Source organism: Spea bombifrons, chromosome 4 (genome assembly GCF_027358695.1).
Source record: "Spea bombifrons isolate aSpeBom1 chromosome 4, aSpeBom1.2.pri, whole genome shotgun sequence".
In the NCBI taxonomy this organism is placed as follows: domain Eukaryota; kingdom Metazoa; phylum Chordata; class Amphibia; order Anura; family Pelobatidae; genus Spea; species Spea bombifrons.
Genome location: NC_071090.1, coordinates 60,051,826 through 60,070,003, shown reverse-complemented (window position 1 = coordinate 60,070,003; position 18,178 = coordinate 60,051,826). Strand labels below are relative to the sequence as shown.

Below are 18,178 nucleotides of genomic sequence, written 5' to 3'. Positions count from 1 at the left end.
ATACAGTATCATTCTCAGGGGCCCAGGACCCTAACGCACAGCTGCCCATGAACAAACACACACACACACACACACACACACACCTACCTACCCACCCATAAACACACGTACACATACACCTGCCCATTTACACGGAATACACATACACTGCTCTTACACACGACTGCCCCCACACGCTGCCTTTACAAACACCTGCCCATAAACACACATACATACACTGCCCTTACACATGCACATTCACACACCAGCTTACAAACACACAAATACCTACACTGCTCTTACACACACCTGCCCACACACACACACACATATATATATATATATATATATATATATATATATATATATATATATATATATATATATATATATATATATATATATATATATATATATATATATATATATATATATATATATATATACACACACAAACACTGGCCTTCTCCTCATCTTACCTTTCTCATCTTCCATCCATCATCCTGTCGTAGGAGCACGAGGTCTGTCATTTCAGTGCTCCTCAATCACTATGCACCGGCTTTTGATGCAGAGCGCAGGGGTATGATGTCATATCCCGGCGCTCAACATCAATTGCCGGCGTGTAGTGATTAGGAAGCACGGAAGCCGAGGTGTGAAATGACGGACCTCGCACTCCCTAATATTGGGCTGGTTAGAGGGAGATTGTGATCTCCCCAGCCATTCCTGCAGGCTCAGCTACGCCCGAGGCGAGAAAGTGCCTCTCCCGCCACACCGTTATTATGGCCCTGAAAAAGCGGGACAGAGGTAGGGATAGGCAGGACAGTGGGACAGAGTCCCAAAATCGAGACCGTCCCACACAAATTAGGACAGTTGGGGGGCATGCCAAGGGTCAAATCCAAAATACCAAGCAAAAATATCAAAAGCCTCCATGTGCAATTAGGGCCAGAAACAAATGCTCTAGCCTGGAGCTTGCCCAAGAAGATATAGGGCCATGATCACCTAGCGAGCCCCAGGTGAGAGACAGGCATGCAGCCAACAAGCCACAGATGTGTCATAAGCAGGCCTGAAGCCAATATCAATAGGGAGGCAGAGACCAGCAATTCTTAAGCCACCTGTTGGCCTAGTAGTTAGGTATAGTACCAGTGGTTCAAAACACATTAGTCCTGAAATATTCTGTGGTCTCTACATGGAACGCCACAGGATATAGATATTGATTAAATCCTTTGATTGTGAGTTAATAACCATTTGTAATCAAACACAATCACCTGATACCTGAGCAATGCAGCTTTAGTCAGCAACAAGCTTTATAGTGGACATTGGTTATAGAGGTGTCTATACAGGTGGGATCACGGACCACTCCTGAGTATGGGGCTTGTTTTGCCCTATACAAAAGGTGGCTCTGATTACAGATACTAGGTCACTGCGTGATTCCATTTTTTTTTTTTTTAATTACTCCTGCAGATTCCAATTCTATTCAAAAATGTTGAATCTCCCCTTCAAAACCCTTCTCTTTTTCTGCGAATCTGTCTGCATTATTCTTGCCTGTCGGAGTACTTCTCCCCTGTTCCTCTAATCCGTAAAAGGGTGTGCTCAAAGGCTCCACCTTTTTGTGGAAATGCGCAGGAGGACTGATTCATGAAAAAGTGGATAAAGACAGAAGGCAAGGAGAGAAGTGGGCAAATATGAGACAGAAGTAAGAATACAGAAAAACAAGATGATGCAATAAAATAAGCAGAGCTGCAGGAAAGGAAACAAGGACACAGAAGTGATCAGCAGAGGTAGGGAGACATTGAGAGAGCATGAGTTTATGGTCAGCATAAAGAAGAAAAAGGAATCCTGGAAGTGATGGTATTGCCATTGCAGAGCCACAGTCATGCTACAGGATACATTTTGGGGCCAGTCAGATGCATTTTGAATGAAACTGCATGATGGCTAAGCATCTGCCTGTACTTATCAGCATTGAGGAGACCATTCTGACCAAATCCCCAACAGCTCATTTCCAGAGCTGCAGCCCGAAGCTTGCACGAAACAAGCTTCACTACTGCCTGCAAACAAACACTCATTCTTGTACCACTCTTTAGCCCTACGGCGAACAAACTGCCTTCTGCTTTAGCCAAATATTTAATATTCAATTTTATAAGTCCAGAGCAACTGCTGCCATTTTCCTGCACCCTAGTTCCTTTGTTTTAATGAATAGTTGTTGTCTGGCCTTGGTAAAATGCCAGAGATATGGCTTTTTGGCCGAAAGTCTTCATGAAGACCACTTCTGACCAGACTTCTCCCGACAGCAGATGCTCCCACTGGTATTTTTTTCCCAATGCTGAGCTGATGACACTGCTAGACATCTTCTTATTGCAGAGGGGAGTAACTATGATGTGTCTTTCAGTCTTTCATAAGCTGCAATATGTTTCATTGGCCAACCACTGTGTCTATGGTCTTCAATATTCCCGGTTTCTTTGTGCTTTTTTAGTTTGGAGAAAACACATGGAACCCCTGTCTGCCTGGGAGAGACCATGCCGATGCAGTATAACTACCTAGTGTCTTGTTGCTGTGCTCAGTCTTCCCATGGCGAACACTTTTTAACACAAAACTTCAGCAACCTCACCTTGTTAGTTAATTTGTCTCCTACAGAGCTGTTTCTGTTTGTTAAAGATTGTGTTTTAACCTACATATTAAATTGATGATCATTAACACTGGTTTAGTATAATTCTTTAATCGTACACCTAACTATATGCCTACAAAATCCCTGACTTGTGCCAGTGTACCTAGATGGATTGATGCTATTTTAAAGGCAAATGGTGGTCACACCAAATATTGATTTAATATTTTTCTTCTGTTCACTAACCTTGCATTTTGTTAAATTGACTATTTGTTAAATGTCTATTTTTGAAAGCGTTGCTTTGCAGCTTTTTTTCATGCCTACCTAAAACATTTGAACAGTACTGTATATTAAAAACAAAATAGCCAAATGATAAGAGCAATTGATTTATTGTAATCAGTCTCATTGTTTGGCAGAGATACCCAGCAGGGTCACATAACGTGCATTATCTGACCTTGTGGTTGTAGTGTGACAGCCGCAAGGCACCTAACATTGAGAGTGGAAGCTGCGGTGCTCCCTACAAGGTAAGGAGGAGGGACAGGAAAGGAAAGGAGAACTGTTTGAGCATGGATGATGGTAGGGAGTATGCGTATGGACTTAGAACGAGGATATGCATACATATGTGTAAGTGTGTGTTAGCGTATGGTGTCAGGGTTGAGCCTAAGGTTAGTGGAGTGAGGTAGAATAGAGGAGGTAGTGTGTGTAATTATAAACAGTACCCTGGGGTGTCTAGTTTTTAAAAATATATGGTTTGATGGGGTAAACTTCATTGGCCGGTTTCAAAGATACCTGAAATAGCACATGGGGCAGAATGGCCAGCTTTGGGGGAAAAAATGGTTTTGAAATAGCAAAACACTACTGGTACTTATTGCCCCATAACGTGCAGAAAAAAGGAAAAAACATAAAAACATTGGGTATTTCTAAACTCAGGACAAATAGAATCTACCGTATTTGCTCGATTATAAGACGACCCTGATTATAAGACGACCCCCCAAAATCTAAATATTAATTTAGGAAAAAAACAAAAAGCCTGAATATAAGACTACCCTATAGGAAAAAAAGTTTTACTAGTAAATATTAATTCATGTAAACAATATTTTCATATTTAATAAAAGCTATGATTGAGAAAAATATATATTTTTTTATTTCCTTTTATTTGCCAACCTGCCCCCCCAGTTATGCACATCTGCCCCCAGGGTTGCCACTCTGCCCCCAGAAATGCCTTATACCCCCTATTTGCCACTCTGCCCCATGATATGCCTTTTAATCCCCTATATGCCAGAGTGGCATATAGGGGGTTAAAAGGCATATCATGGGGCAGAGTGGCATATAGGGGGTTAAAAGGCATTTCTGGAGATATATATATAACTGCTAACAGCAATCACACCCCTATCAAGCCAAGGCAGCCAGTACATGCTGGAACCTAGGATGATAGGAGTGTGAGTACAGCCTCCCTATGCCATGCTACCACCACCACCCTTACACATCCATACTAACACACACTCACAAACATTTAAATACTCATTCATTCCATTAATCACATATACACACACACGCTCAAACCCCCCAGCCCCCCACCCCCTTACCTGAACTGCTGATCTCTCACTCAAGACTTCTGCAGGGGCCCGCTGTGCGTGCAACTTCTCTGGCCCCGCCCCCAGAGGAAGGAGGGGGGAGGCAGAGTTTTGTGACATGCTGCTAGCTTCTTGTTCTCCTGCTGCTCGCGACCAAAGCCCGGTAAGTAGCATGGCCCCACCGGACATTTTGAGGTCTGATTAGTAGACGACCTCGATTATAAGACGAGGGGTATTTTTCAGAGCATTTGCTCTGAAAAAAACCTCGTCTTATAATCGAGCAAATACGGTATTTATCAGGTGTTTTCATTAGTTTTTGCAGATGAGTAAAAGTTTTTTTTGTTAAGTGAGAGTAATTTTTTAACAAAATATCACCATATTTTATATATATATATATATATATTTTTATAGTAAATTAGATGATATGATAAAAATAATGGTATCTAAAGAAAGCCTTGTTTGTCCTGAAAAAAACCAACATATAATGTGTGGGAGCACGAAATGAGTAAAATCACAGCTAAACAGCAACATTGAAAAATGTTAAGAGCCATTGTCCCACAATATACTACGAGTAAGAAACTGTATTGTCATTAAGGGGTTAAATTGTATGCTTGTTATGGGGTCAGAAAAGTGAAATATTTCTGGAAAACAAGTATTCTTCCGAGCAGTCCTCTTCCATCTGTTTTATTTGTGTCCATACCTCTATTGCGTTTTAAACTGAAACTCCAATTGCAGGGTCTTTGCATTATGTACCAGAATGGGTTATCACAATTCATGGGTATTGATTCTTTTTATATTTTGACTTGGAATAATGCTATGAAATCTGCGTGCACTTTATAAATTGTAATTTAACTTCTGAAAGATTGTGAATGCTCCTGAATGATTGTCATCTTTTAAACAGATATATGTGTAGTTGACCCTTTTTCTAATCTTACTGACCTTAAATAAAGGCATATCTTTGAATCATTTCACCCTAAAAGACAGCTGTCTTCTTTCTCTATATAAATTACCATTTTTAAAGTACACACTGACATGACCTTCTCTTTGCATTTAAGCTTGCTCAGTAGTACATTGTTCAGTATGAACTTGCTGTTAATTAAAAAAAAAAAGTAAAATTTTTAATACACAAAAACAAAAAAATAATAAAGGGGATTTAAATCTATGGTAATAATACTCAGTTTCAATTTAATATATGTTAAGATTTGAAGAGAAATTATTTGTCTTCATTGTTTTGTTATTCTGTATATGTATATGGTATGAAAAACACATATTAGGTTTGCATGCTTTATTCTCGGGTTTTTTTTTTCTTTTTCAATGGAATTTAATTTAGCTTCATTTATTCAAATCCTGGTGTAATTACACCTGCCACAATGTACTTGTTTTTTGGATCTTTGTTCTGCCATTTGTCCTTTAGTTATACAGATTTCAAGCTTTGGGAACAAATGTAAAGTGCGTTAATTACTAGCTTAATTATATGCTTTATACGAAGCTTTGCATAGTGGATTGTAATACAATTTTTATATTTTAATTAAGTATATATATAAAAAAAAGTGCAGCAGACACATCCACTGTTTTCTGGTGCTATATAGAAACATAGAAAGTGACGGCAGATAAGAACTATTAGGCCCATCCAGTCTGCCCAACCTCTGAGTACTTTCCTTAGTACCTGCCCTTATCCTATATCTTGCTTGGCCTTATGCCTATCCCATGCTTGCTTAAATGTCTTTACTGTATTAACACCTACCACTTCTGCTGGAAGGCTATTCCATGTGTCCAATACCCTTTCTGTAAAGTAATATTTCTGGATGTTACCTTTAAACCTTTGCCCCTCTAGCTTATGACTGTCCTCTTGTGGTGGTAGTATTTCTCCTTTTACGGCCTCCAGTACTGTACACAATGCTCCAAGTGAGGTCTCGCCAGTGATCTGTACAATGGCAAAAGCACTTCCCTCTTTCTACTGCTAATACATCTCCCAATACAACCAAGCATTCTGCTAGAATTTCCTGCTGCTCTATTGCATTGTCTTCCTACCTTTAAATCCTCAGAAATAATTACCCCTAAATCCCTTTCCTCACATATTGAGGTTAGGACACTATCAAATATTCTATACTCTGCCCTTGGGTTTTATGGCTTAGATGTTACAAATTTTTGTTTCGTCACCAAATAGCCATACATTTCCATCAAGACCTTCTGCAATATCACTAATAAAATTATTAAAGAGAATGGGTCAGAGTACAGATCCCTGAGGTATCCCACTGGTTACAAGACCTTGCTCTGAATATACGCCTTTGTTTTCTGTCACTCTGCCACTCCCTAATCCATTCAACAACATTGGGATCTAAACTCAGAGATTGCAGTTTATTTATAAGTCTTCTATGTTGCACAGTGTCAAAGGCTTTACTGAAATCCAGATACGCAATGTCTACTGCACCACCTTGATCAATTACCTTAGTCACCCGATCAAACAAATCAATAAGATTCTCCCTGAGGTAAACCCATGTAGTTTTTGATCTTGAAACCCATGTGACTTCAGATCTTCAACAATCCTTTCCTTTAACATTTTCCATGAATTTCCCCACTACAGATATAGTGCTTACTGGTCTGTAGTTGCCTGACTCCTCCCTACTGCCTTTTTTGTGAATGGGCACAACATTCGCTAATTTGCAATCCCATGGGACGACTCCCGTTACCAATGATTTGTTAACAGGTTTATTTAACGGTTTTGCTGGTATACCACCAAGCTCTCTTAATAACTATATATTTTATACATTGGTGCTAGAAGCAACTGGGGCCTGACAGCACTTCTTACAAGACCTAGTTTTGTCCTACCTAATGTATGTACTGTAAGAAGTGCTGCATACATTGTTCCATATAAATAATAATAAAAAAATAGGGGCTTACTATATGACAGTGTTGTACATTTTCTGTCTTGGAATTATCGAATATATCTGATGATGTGTGGCATTTGTTGCTTTATTTGTTTTAGCAGTTTTCAAGTTTCCTGTATATTAATGTAGATTTTGAAACCAGACCAAAAACTATTTATATACAAAAACTATCATAGTGGAGTTATGATGGCTGTTTTTAGGCATTTTTATTTGCACAGATTTTATTTTTAAAATTTACCAATTTCAGCAATTTATACAAAACCTCACAAAACTTTCATCTGCAAAACATGACCACTTCTGCAAAATGGCGGAGCTTTAAGGCACATTCTCTCTCCTAATTGGAAGAATAGGAAGAGCTTTGCCATTTTGCAGACGTTGTGGAGAAGCAGAAGAACACGAAGATGAGGGAGAAGCAAGAGAAGAAGTGGAGCTGCAAGTAGACAGGGACACTGAAGCGTTCAGCCGAAAACATAGGTGATGTATTTCGAGAGAGTGAATGACAGAATTTTGTTTTCCAATGTAAAAAAAACCCCACACCAGATTCCAAAACGAATGAGCAGGAAACGGAATTAGTTGTCAGGAAACGAATGGACTAAAAGCGCAACAAAATAATTTGTCAAACTATGTCTATAGGATATTATCTAAAATGTGTGTTTAAAGTTTTGTTAATAAAACAAAGCTTTCCTTTCTGTTAAAAACAGAGCTGAATCATATTGATGCCTAGCTCGTGGTTATTTATATAACACATTTGTGTTGCAGTATTAAGTGTGGTCTAATGCCCATAGCAATACTCATAATAGTCCAATCAGCAAGCACATTTTAATGGCAGCTATAGCGATAAGGCTAATTTTTAAAGTTTGCCCTGCGAGGGCAATATACAATAATTTTATAGGATTTCATCATCTTTTTGGGAAACGTTCTCTATTGAAGGATAAAGCTGTGATCAATGTTAACTAGGGAAAACTAAATTAAATTACAGATCTGCTGGGCTCTGCTATAAAAGTGCTAAGTCATTTGAGAGCTGCAGGGTTCACCTGAACGACATAGGAACTTGTGAACAATCTCTGCTGTGCAACCAATTAGCAGTGTAGTTGGGGCTTAATGGAGCAGTCAATTAAGTTATTTGTCTTCTGAATGTGTGTTGTATTTGGGACCCGATCATCTGTTTCCTAATCACCATGTATTATGAATGTGAATTTAATATAAAATAGGGAGAGCTAAATACTCCTGCTCATCATGCCTTCCTAAACGGGGAAGGTGTGTATTTAATTTGCTATTTCTCCATAATAATCATTTTGAATGCATGAGTTTAAGGCAAACAAAGTGTAAAAATCAATTGTAATGTTTTTTTTCTTTCAGGTATATGCTGGGATTGTCGGCTGTTCCAGCCATTTTACAATTTATTGGCTTTCTATTCCTACCAGAAAGTCCACGTTGGCTCATTCAAAAAGGCCAAACACAAAAAGCTAGACGAGTTTTGTCTCTGATCCGTGGTAACCAAACCATAGATGAAGAATATGATAGTATCAAAAACAGTATTGATGAAGAGGAAAAAGAAATTGGAGCAGGTAAAATGTTTTCAATGCTCACTATTTGCCTCCATTTTGATATTAGTTGGCTTAGTTTCAAGATGTAAAAGCTCACCCCTCTGACACACATGAGGTCAACACATCTTTACTACCAGCTACATGCATGGATAAAATCATATTATTCATAATTTTTGGATTTGCTTTTTTATGTCCAGTTGTTGTAGGATTAGTTGCTTTCACTGATTTACTAAACTGTATGCTTTAGTGATTAAAAAAAAGATTAATATGGCAGCTGTGATAGTGAATGTTAAGTGCTTGTAAAAACTCATACCCATTGACAGTTCATTATTATTGGACATAAAATTTATGTATTTTCCAAGCTACACGGCTGCTATTCTGATGCAGGTTTTGGTACTAATGATCTACTGCATTGATCACCAACTGCTGGGCCATGACTCAGACTTCATTTTGGCTTAATGAACCTGCGGGAATTTGTTCGCTAAAAGTTTGAGAGAAAACATTTCATCTCATGATGAAAGAAGGAACACCTATATTAAGTTAATATATTGTTCTGCCCATGAGTTTAAATGTTTTTTTTCTTAATAAACTTTTAGTGAATAAATTCCTGTTAACTTGCACTGCATTAAAAAATGACTTGACGTATTTATTTAGAGAGCGCTAGTAGTGTAATTACAACAGGGCCGACAGTGAAAATTAACAACATTAAAAGTGACAATGTGCCATATGACGGTAAGATTAAGACATACTGGTACAGAAGGAGGAAAGGGCCCTGCTCTTGCAAGTATATGATCTATTAACGCTCCCGGGCAGTTACTTGCTTTAAAGAGCATAGCTTAGGGGTCCAACATGCAGGAAACATGGTTCCCAGGCTGAAGGCATCCTAAACACTCAATAAGTATATACTCGCCGGAGTTTGTCTCATTCTAGGGCTGTTGGCTATGGTGTATCTCTACTCCAAAGCAAACTATACATATGGGTCCAGTAGCGTATGGTCTCATTGTTGAACGCTTTTAACTCCATTGCAAGCTGCTTTTCCTATAGTTCAATAATTGTATCAGTTTGCACACAACCGCAAGGTAAAACCTTACTTTTGCTCTAGGCTTATGTATTGATGAAAATACGTCATATGCCAAAAGTAGTCTACGGTAGTCTTGAATAAATTGTTTAAAAATGTCTACATTGGGGATTTGTAAGATTTTTCCATTTTTAATGATATAATTATATCAGCCGTGGGATTTAGTTTTTTACGTTTATTTTATATTTTAACTTACACCAGAGCTCTGCACTGCTATTGAATGGCCGGATTTCAATGTATAAATACTTGGTAATATATTTACCCTTACTGGAACAATATGAAAGGATTCTTGAAGAAGCGTATAGCTAGGTTGCGTGCCTTGTGCAGAAATCTGTGCTAAGTATGTCTCCAGCCAGATAACTATTTAGTTCATCATTGTCCAAATGAAAACGGAATCCCCTTTTGCAGTGTATCCTAGCAACGGTTAGTGAAACATATCCATGGCATAATATTAAAGGAGTCTTGAGGGACTGTGTTTCATAATAAAATGCCTTATAAATATATATATATATGAGCTTAAATGTAAGATTCTTTATAAAAATGGGCTGATTTTATTTAGTTAACCTGTTTGAACTCAGGATGTTTATATATAGAATACATCTGTTAAATATACAGATAGATTTCTTGGAATGTAATTATGCGTGACTTCATTTATGGTAAGACTGGATTTTCCCCAGTGTTTTGCCTGACCTACTATTTCATTTTAACAGCTGCTTCTGTTGCAAAATTTAATTAAAATTCACAAAGACACATGATTTGGTAGCTTGTTTGCACGATTGTGTATATTTTGCAACTGTTTTCTGTATCTATTCTAAAATCTCTTCTTGCACCACTTGCTACACCACCATTAAGATGAGCCCTGCTCAAATATGCAAATCAAGCTAAATTTCTATAAAAGCATTGGGAGTAATATTCTTAAATTTAACAAAAAAAATCTCAAATATTCCCTTTTGACATTATGGAAATGTAACCTTTTGTGGGTTTATCAGTGTTTGCTCTTATGATGCATTCTCCGGGTTCTGGTTTATTTAATTAACAATAAACATAGCTGAGAAATATAGGCCTTGTGATATCGTATGCCTCTTGATATAGTTATGCATGGTATGAGTCAAATATCCCATTTTTATATGAGTCAAATATCCCATTTTATATATAATTTAGCCTTTTTCACATTTTCACGGTGTGTGTGTGTGTGTGTGTGTATGTATATATATATATATATATATATATATATATATATATATATATATATAAATAAATACACACACACATGACTTTCCATGTCCTTTGTGTAGTGTACTTTATTTCACCACTCAAAGGTCATATAATTTACAGAAACTTATGAAATTTTGATTTATTAGTTGATCCTTATGCCTCAACCCCTTTTAAATGTAAATCCTGAAACTTGCCACCAAGAAAAAAAAATGCATTAGAAGTGCTCAAACAACCTTGTTTTCTGAGCCACAGAAGCATTGTGAAACACCACTTGTTTCAATGAAATAATATAATAATGTTTGCTTTACTGGACCATGTGAAGAAAGAGAAAATGTTCTTTACTGCCCCTTTATTGGTTTCTGTTGTAGATTCGAAAGCCTTACAATGCAGTAAGCAGATGTACGGTTAAGTATGTGGAACATTGTTAGTATGAAACTAATTTATAATAGGCAGTGGCTTAAAAAAATTGCAAAGATGGGGATTAGTGGATAGGTATACAAATATATATGTACCAAATATTATTAATGTATTTTTATATTAATGTTTATTCTAATACTATAGGACATGTAGTGACCTATCATTAAATAATAATCCCATGGTGATCCAATATTCTGAATAGAAATCTATTCACGTGTCTGTAGGAAGTGGTAAAAAATTTCGTTTTCTTATTATGCATGATATTTGTGTCTGTCTAGAGCGAGATTTAACATACAATGTTTTTACATAGAGACTAATTGAGAGGTTTCACCTTGTTTGTGAAAGGACGGAATGATGATATTTAACGTTACATGTTTCAATATGTGGGTGTCTAATCAAAATCATGCTTGTCAACATGAAAGACCGGAGGCATGTTCAAATAACAAATAAAATAATGTTAACAATTCATTTTTCTAACCCCTTTTCCATCCACGTATTGTTTCCATTGTGTGTGTGTCTTGGGAGGTGTTTATTCATTCTATTTGCAAACTCACACTCGGTTACGTTAGGGCCACAAGGGAACCGTTAAGTTCCCATGCATTTTTCAAAGTACAATTTAAAGGGTAAAAGGGCACTCTAGTGTCCCAGTGTAGCCCCACCAATGAAGAATGTATATAAATGCATTTAAAAAGTGCTTTAGTCTTCTTTAGTGATGTAAAAAAAAAAACCTTACCTTTAAGGCACCACTTGCTTGAGGCAGCCAGTCATTGGCAAGAAAATATATGCATGTAGGGTGCCTTATGAGACCCCCTCGAACTCCCACATAAGCCAGCGATAGAGAGTGTATTATGTGTGTGCACTAGCAAGCAGGAAACGTGCTAAACCCAACACATCTCCAGTAAGCTAAATTTCTAGTTTGCTCCCTGCATTTACAAGAATGTTAAAGAGGACATTCTGCTGGCTAGAATGTCCCTTAAATGTTACATACATATTGCTAAAAATAGTATTAACACGTTTGGCTAAAAGATTGTTTCACATTCTTTATACATTACTGCTTTAATAAAGTTGCTTAGCAACATAACCTTGAAGTAGTACATATGTCTATTGTTCCAGAGACACGGAATAAATTATCTCGTCATGGGATTAGTCATCTTTTCATGAAATAGTCATTTTGGAAAATGTTATTGGCTATTTTGTGGAGAGCTGTTTTAGGCAGGACTACAGTTTTGCCGGAGTTCAATTATGTTAATTATAACCATGTAATTAAGCAAGTAGCACTGACCACCACTAAGTTATATGCTACATTTTACAGTGGAGCCCTCAAGCACGTGAGTTAGACTTAACTGTTTTTAAGACTTAAATAGCATTGTACAAATGCAGAAATGCCACTGTTTAGCATATATTAATGATTTCCTTCCTACGCAACAAGAAGAGCTATTACAGAGGTTTAGTTGGATTTGGAAGGACTCATAAAAAATGATACATTACAGAAAATAATCCAGTTGGTAGATGGGACATTACCATAACACTGGATCGGGAACCATTTCTTTACTATCCCATCATTTAATTAAGGTTCGCTGCATCCTATAAAATTGGCATACAGCATTAGATTGCTTTTTATGACTATTATACTCGTCATTTGGCAGTAATGCGTTACTTTGAGGGATGTTATGCAGCAACATGTTACCAAGGCTCTGGGTCATGCTGTTTATGGAAGATGGTGAATGACTTATTTGGAATAGTCTTGGGTGGGATGAATTGCACTTTTTCATTACATTCTTTGAGAATTTGGGATTTTTGTGATGAAACATAGCTCTGGGATGTTAGATGCTGGTTACGTTTCCAGCTACTCAACCAAAAAAGCAATGGATGGCACAGGGATCGTGCATATACTATACATTTTTCTTGCATTTATAGATTACTGGGGAATATGTGTGCAGGTTTGGTTATAGGTGAGTATAATTTAAAATTGTGGGCAGCATGACTATAAGGACTTTGAGATGTGGTTTGGGAATGTCATCTAATCTGTCAACCTCAAACTTAAAATAGCACACATCTTCATAAAACATCATTTCTAAACACTTTTTAATGTATTTAAAGGTTTTATCTTTGTGTTCCTCCATTAAACTAGTTTAGATTTATTGTGAAATACATTTCTAAACGATGTAAATGTATTCTTTTCAGGGGGTCCTGTTATATACAGAATGCTGGTTTATGCCCCAACCAGACGTGCTCTTCTTCTTGGGTGTGGACTGCAAATGTTCCAACAACTGGCTGGTATCAACACTGTCATGTATGTATTAAATGTGTTTTGAAATTTGTATTTCTTTGGATAATACATATTGATAATGAAACTATTTCTCTAATGAACTACACCTAACAAGTCTGCATTAATTGACAAAATAATTTGTGTATCTTTTTACAAAGTTATAAGTTTGCATGCATTTTTTATATATTTCATTTCCTAGGGTTTTTTTTTTACTTTATATTTTAGTGTTAGAATTGGTAGTCTTAAGTACTTTACGTGTATGTAAACAGTCAGAACATTTTCAAGGATCGGATACAATGGAAAGAGATTCACATTAAACATTTTTAATATGGTTACCATGATCGCCAATCAGCATTACAAATCGCATGGTAAAAACACAGCCCTTGATTAAATTATGTTTAATCCTCTATTAAGTTAAATATTTTAAAGACCAGAGAAATCCGGTTGAAGAGATTTCTTATTAATGTGAGTCTCCTACATGGCATTTTAGTTCATACACTTTTTTTTTCTCGTGTACATGCTCAGCTTCAACTGAATAGATGTATTAGAAGTATAATAAGAGCCTTAGAAAAAACCCTATAATGCAACATCTAGAAGTAGGTAATCGCAAGTAATGTCTAAATGTCTAGTTATTAGTAGGTACAATTCAACTGAGTTTAAAATACCAATTTAGCTGCCACGGTCTACAGACTTGTGTTTTTTTTTTTTCTGTACCGGACCTTTAATAAAGTAACGGTGAATGAAAGGTTGCTCGCATTCAGGGCGTTTTTAATATTTTACCACTAAATTACGCAGTTGTACTAACAGGTGCATACAAGAGGGGCCTATGCCTATACTTGCATTATAAAAAAAGGCTGTGTGTGTGAAAGGGAAATGAAACCTTTTTTGCCTTGAGCAGAGCCGGCTCTTACGTGGGTCCTGGTGGGTCCATGCTATTCAGGCAGCACAGACAGACCCACAGCATGCTTCACAATTAGGGATAACGAGGTAAGTCCTGAGTCCTGGACTTACCTCATTTTGCCCCTAGTTTCAAGAAGGAGACAGGATTGACTGGAGTCATATAAGGTTGTGTTGCTCGACCCAGCGGGAATAGCATGGCAGTAAGCTGCATTGAAGGGAAGCTGAATACAGGGTACGTGAAATGCATGTGTCTGCCTGGATTTGTGTGTTTTGGGCTACATTGGCATGTGTCGGTGTGGGTTTGTGTGTGTGACTGTCTAGGTGTGTGTATATATGTGGGGGGCACAGCATTTAATCCTTGGACCTAGGCAGCACAATGTCTTGGGCATGGGGTATTATTTTAGTAATCATTTCCACTATGGCATGCAATTAGAATTTTCTGCCACAACATCTCAGAATAGTGCTGTTGCACAATGTTTTTTAAAGGGCTTCTTACAATGACATACAGTCTGCAATTCATACCCTCAGGAACACCCAAATATTTCCTAAATACTTCCAATACTAGCTTTGTCTTTTTTGTTAGCAGGGTAATTATTTTCTCCTTTTATAATTTGAGGCTAGCTGAGAAAACAACATCACTACATCTCATTCCTTGACTAACTGCAACTTAAACCTTCACAAGAACAGTCATGTTGTATGTCAGTCTACTCTTGATCATGCCACCCTCTTCACCCTTTTTTGTCATATCATTCTCCATGATATAAAGTTCAGTGTGGCCTGTTTAATCGGTATGATACAGTATTACTGAGCAATTTTTAAGTGTTACCCTAAAATAGTGAGCCTTGACTTTTAAGGCTAAACTTTTGATATTTAAAAAACAGTTTCAGTGTTTCTTCTGCAGTCAGCTGAGAAATCAATACAACAGATGTCATTTCAACAGTTATATAACATTTTATGTAAAAGAGCATGCCTCTAGCTTTGTTTGCGTAAACACTGCCTTGTTTAAAGATTCAGCAGCAAATCCCTTTGTTCACATAGCCAGTAAACTTGATTAACAACCTTGCTGTCACTGGTTAAGCCTATATAACATGCTGACTGCTGCGTAACAAATAGTAGTACACCAGTGCTGCACAATTCAAGACTTCAAGGCGACAGGTCTGTTTTATTTATTTATTTATTTATCAATTTTCTCGGCTTGAGCACAGGCATCAAATTAAAAAAAAAAAAATAAAAAGTTAAACTACTCGGGTCCAAGCAAGGATACACCTCTGAAGGCTTGGTGGTGTTTACCTCTGTAGTTGACTAAATGCTTCCGACCACTAATTTTATAGGTTGCGAGGGCTGCCGTTCGGATTTGTAGGTCCTGGTTCAAGAAATATTTGCAGGACCTACTTGTCCTAAAATTATCAAGCAGAAATGGTGGCTTTGTTCTAGGAACAAACAAAAAGCTATTTTTTTCTTAAGGCTTTGTAGAGCTTTCATGGAATGTCATACTGGAAAATAAAGTTCCGTAGCCACCTTGTTTTAGCCGTCTTGCAGGCTCGCCTGTACCTAAAGGTTTGTTACAGCCATTATATATTCACTATAGAAAGAGTGAGCGAAGGTGTGAATGGGACTTGCAAGAGCAGAGTGACTGGAGAGAGTGGAGGGAGGTGGGGCAAAGGGAGCTGGTGAAAGTAAAAGGTGCCTGGGATAAGAGAAGGGGAAGTAATAAAAATAGAGAGTGATGGTGCTGGAGAGAGAAATGTTGTATTGGTAAAAGCAACAAGAGGATTGTGGATATGATGCTTGGATGATGGGGATGGGAGTGAAATGGTAGTGAAGCATAAAGGGAGTGACGTTCATAGACAAACACACAGGTATGGCAGCAGATGATAAAGGATCAGTGGAGTATTAATTGAAGTGGTGCTTCCAAGTTCCTCTTTGTCCTTCCTTGTAAACTTTCGTGAAGTTGCTTGGTAAACTATCTACTGTCACTTAGGAAATTGCAATAGAAAGAAATTGGCACAAAGATGGAAAGTGGCCTCTGCCTCCAAAATCAGTCCAGATATAAGGGATGGGTGCTTGTTGGGTATTTTACCAACAAATTCATTACTGCACAATAAAATGACAGACACATGAGGGAGAGGGGAGGATAGCCAACAGTGTGCTAATTCAATATGGACAAAAAAAGGAATGACACCAATGCAAAAGAGCTAAATAATTATCGGGACAACCAGCAATGATGCAGGTGAGAAGCGGAGATAAATGGGGGGAAAAGTGAAATACCTGCAGATGAAAGAAGAGAGATGACAAATTAGTTCCCGATAGTGACAATATGCAGTGGAATTAATCCATTGGTAAACTCCTATTTAGTGGCACTTAGATGAAAAGTCTGTCATACTTTTTGGTTATGTGTTTTGCTGCCTTGAGCTTAGTTTATATGTGCTTTCATCTTGAAATGGCTTAAAGTTCCCCTAAATGCTACCTTCTCTTTCGATACATGTGCCACATCTGTTGAGTACCATAGTGCTTTCTTTTTTCTCTTGGTCTTACTGACAAGTTTATCTGCTGCCTTCAGTAGAACATCTCCTAAATAATATAATTTCTTCATCTAAAATTGCCCAAGTCAGACCTACATATCTTTCCATTTAAAAAAAAATAAAAAAATAAATAAACCCCTAGCTTTAGAGTGGCGCAACGCATCCTCCTTATATTAAACCATATTAAACCATACTATCACAGTGACATCTGAAAACACGTTTGTAAATATTAAATCTAGCACAACCTCTTTCATTGTTGGCTCTTCTACCCATTGCATAACACACAATCCTGGTTGACCCAGCTGTTTGTTTTTTTTCCAGTCTATATCAGGGTGATTAAAGTCCCCCATAACGATAACCTCACCTATCATTGACACTTTAGCTATTTCTTTAACTAGTGGTTGATCAAGCTCCTCTGCTTGTGCAGGGATCCATATATCACACATATGCAAACAACCATTTCGTTCTAAAGTTGCTCAAACTGTCTCTAACCTCTCCCACTTACCTAAATTGTGAATACAAGTAGTATATATAAAATTATGATTTTAGAGTAAAACACGTATACAATTTTAATTTGTTTAAATCACACTAAATGTTTGTAGAAACCTGACATGTTTTATCTGCTTAAAAGGGCTTTCTCTGAGGTGTTAATTCACTGGAAGTGCCAATGGATTAATATGGAGGTACATACTGGCCTTAAATGAAGTCCTAATGTTAGCTGGCAAGCTATAAGTTATTAGTATAGAGCAGATACCCAACTTTCTTTTGCCACCATATTCGGAAAGGCAGATGTACCACCATAGATGGTACAGACCCCTCAAACTCCCTGGCCCGAGGTAGAAGAAGACAGATACCACACATATGGTTGAAAGATGCTGTCCATTTTTTTAATTCCTTATTACACCAAATAGGACTAATAAAACCAAATCACTGTTCTTTGCACCATTTAGTCTGGGGGCAGACTTTTCTATAAACATGCATGATCTATACATCTCTGACGGATACTGATACTATATACTCTAGTTATTATAAAACTAATAACCACCTATGAGTAAATTCTAACTTCGTAAAACACAAGTGGAAGGAAAATTTTGTCCCCTATATAATTTTTGTACCCATTTTGAGGTGGGCCTGATGTCAAATTTACATTTGAAGTACAGCTTGGAATGTCTCGCTGTTGATTTGCAGAT

The 18,178-nt window shown here is 37.3% G+C and overlaps 1 protein-coding gene across 2 annotated transcripts in view; it reads left to right on the top strand.

The window, feature by feature from the left end:
• SLC2A13 (solute carrier family 2 member 13) overlaps positions 1-18,178 on the top strand; it is a 56,698-nt gene that overhangs the window by 22,971 nt on the left and 15,549 nt on the right. For both annotated transcript variants that reach the window (XM_053462742.1, XM_053462741.1), the window contains exons 3-4: positions 8,400-8,608; positions 13,482-13,590. In XM_053462742.1, coding sequence (XP_053318717.1) covers positions 8,400-8,608; positions 13,482-13,590 — 318 coding nt within the window. The remainder of the gene's footprint in view (positions 1-8,399; positions 8,609-13,481; positions 13,591-18,178) is intronic.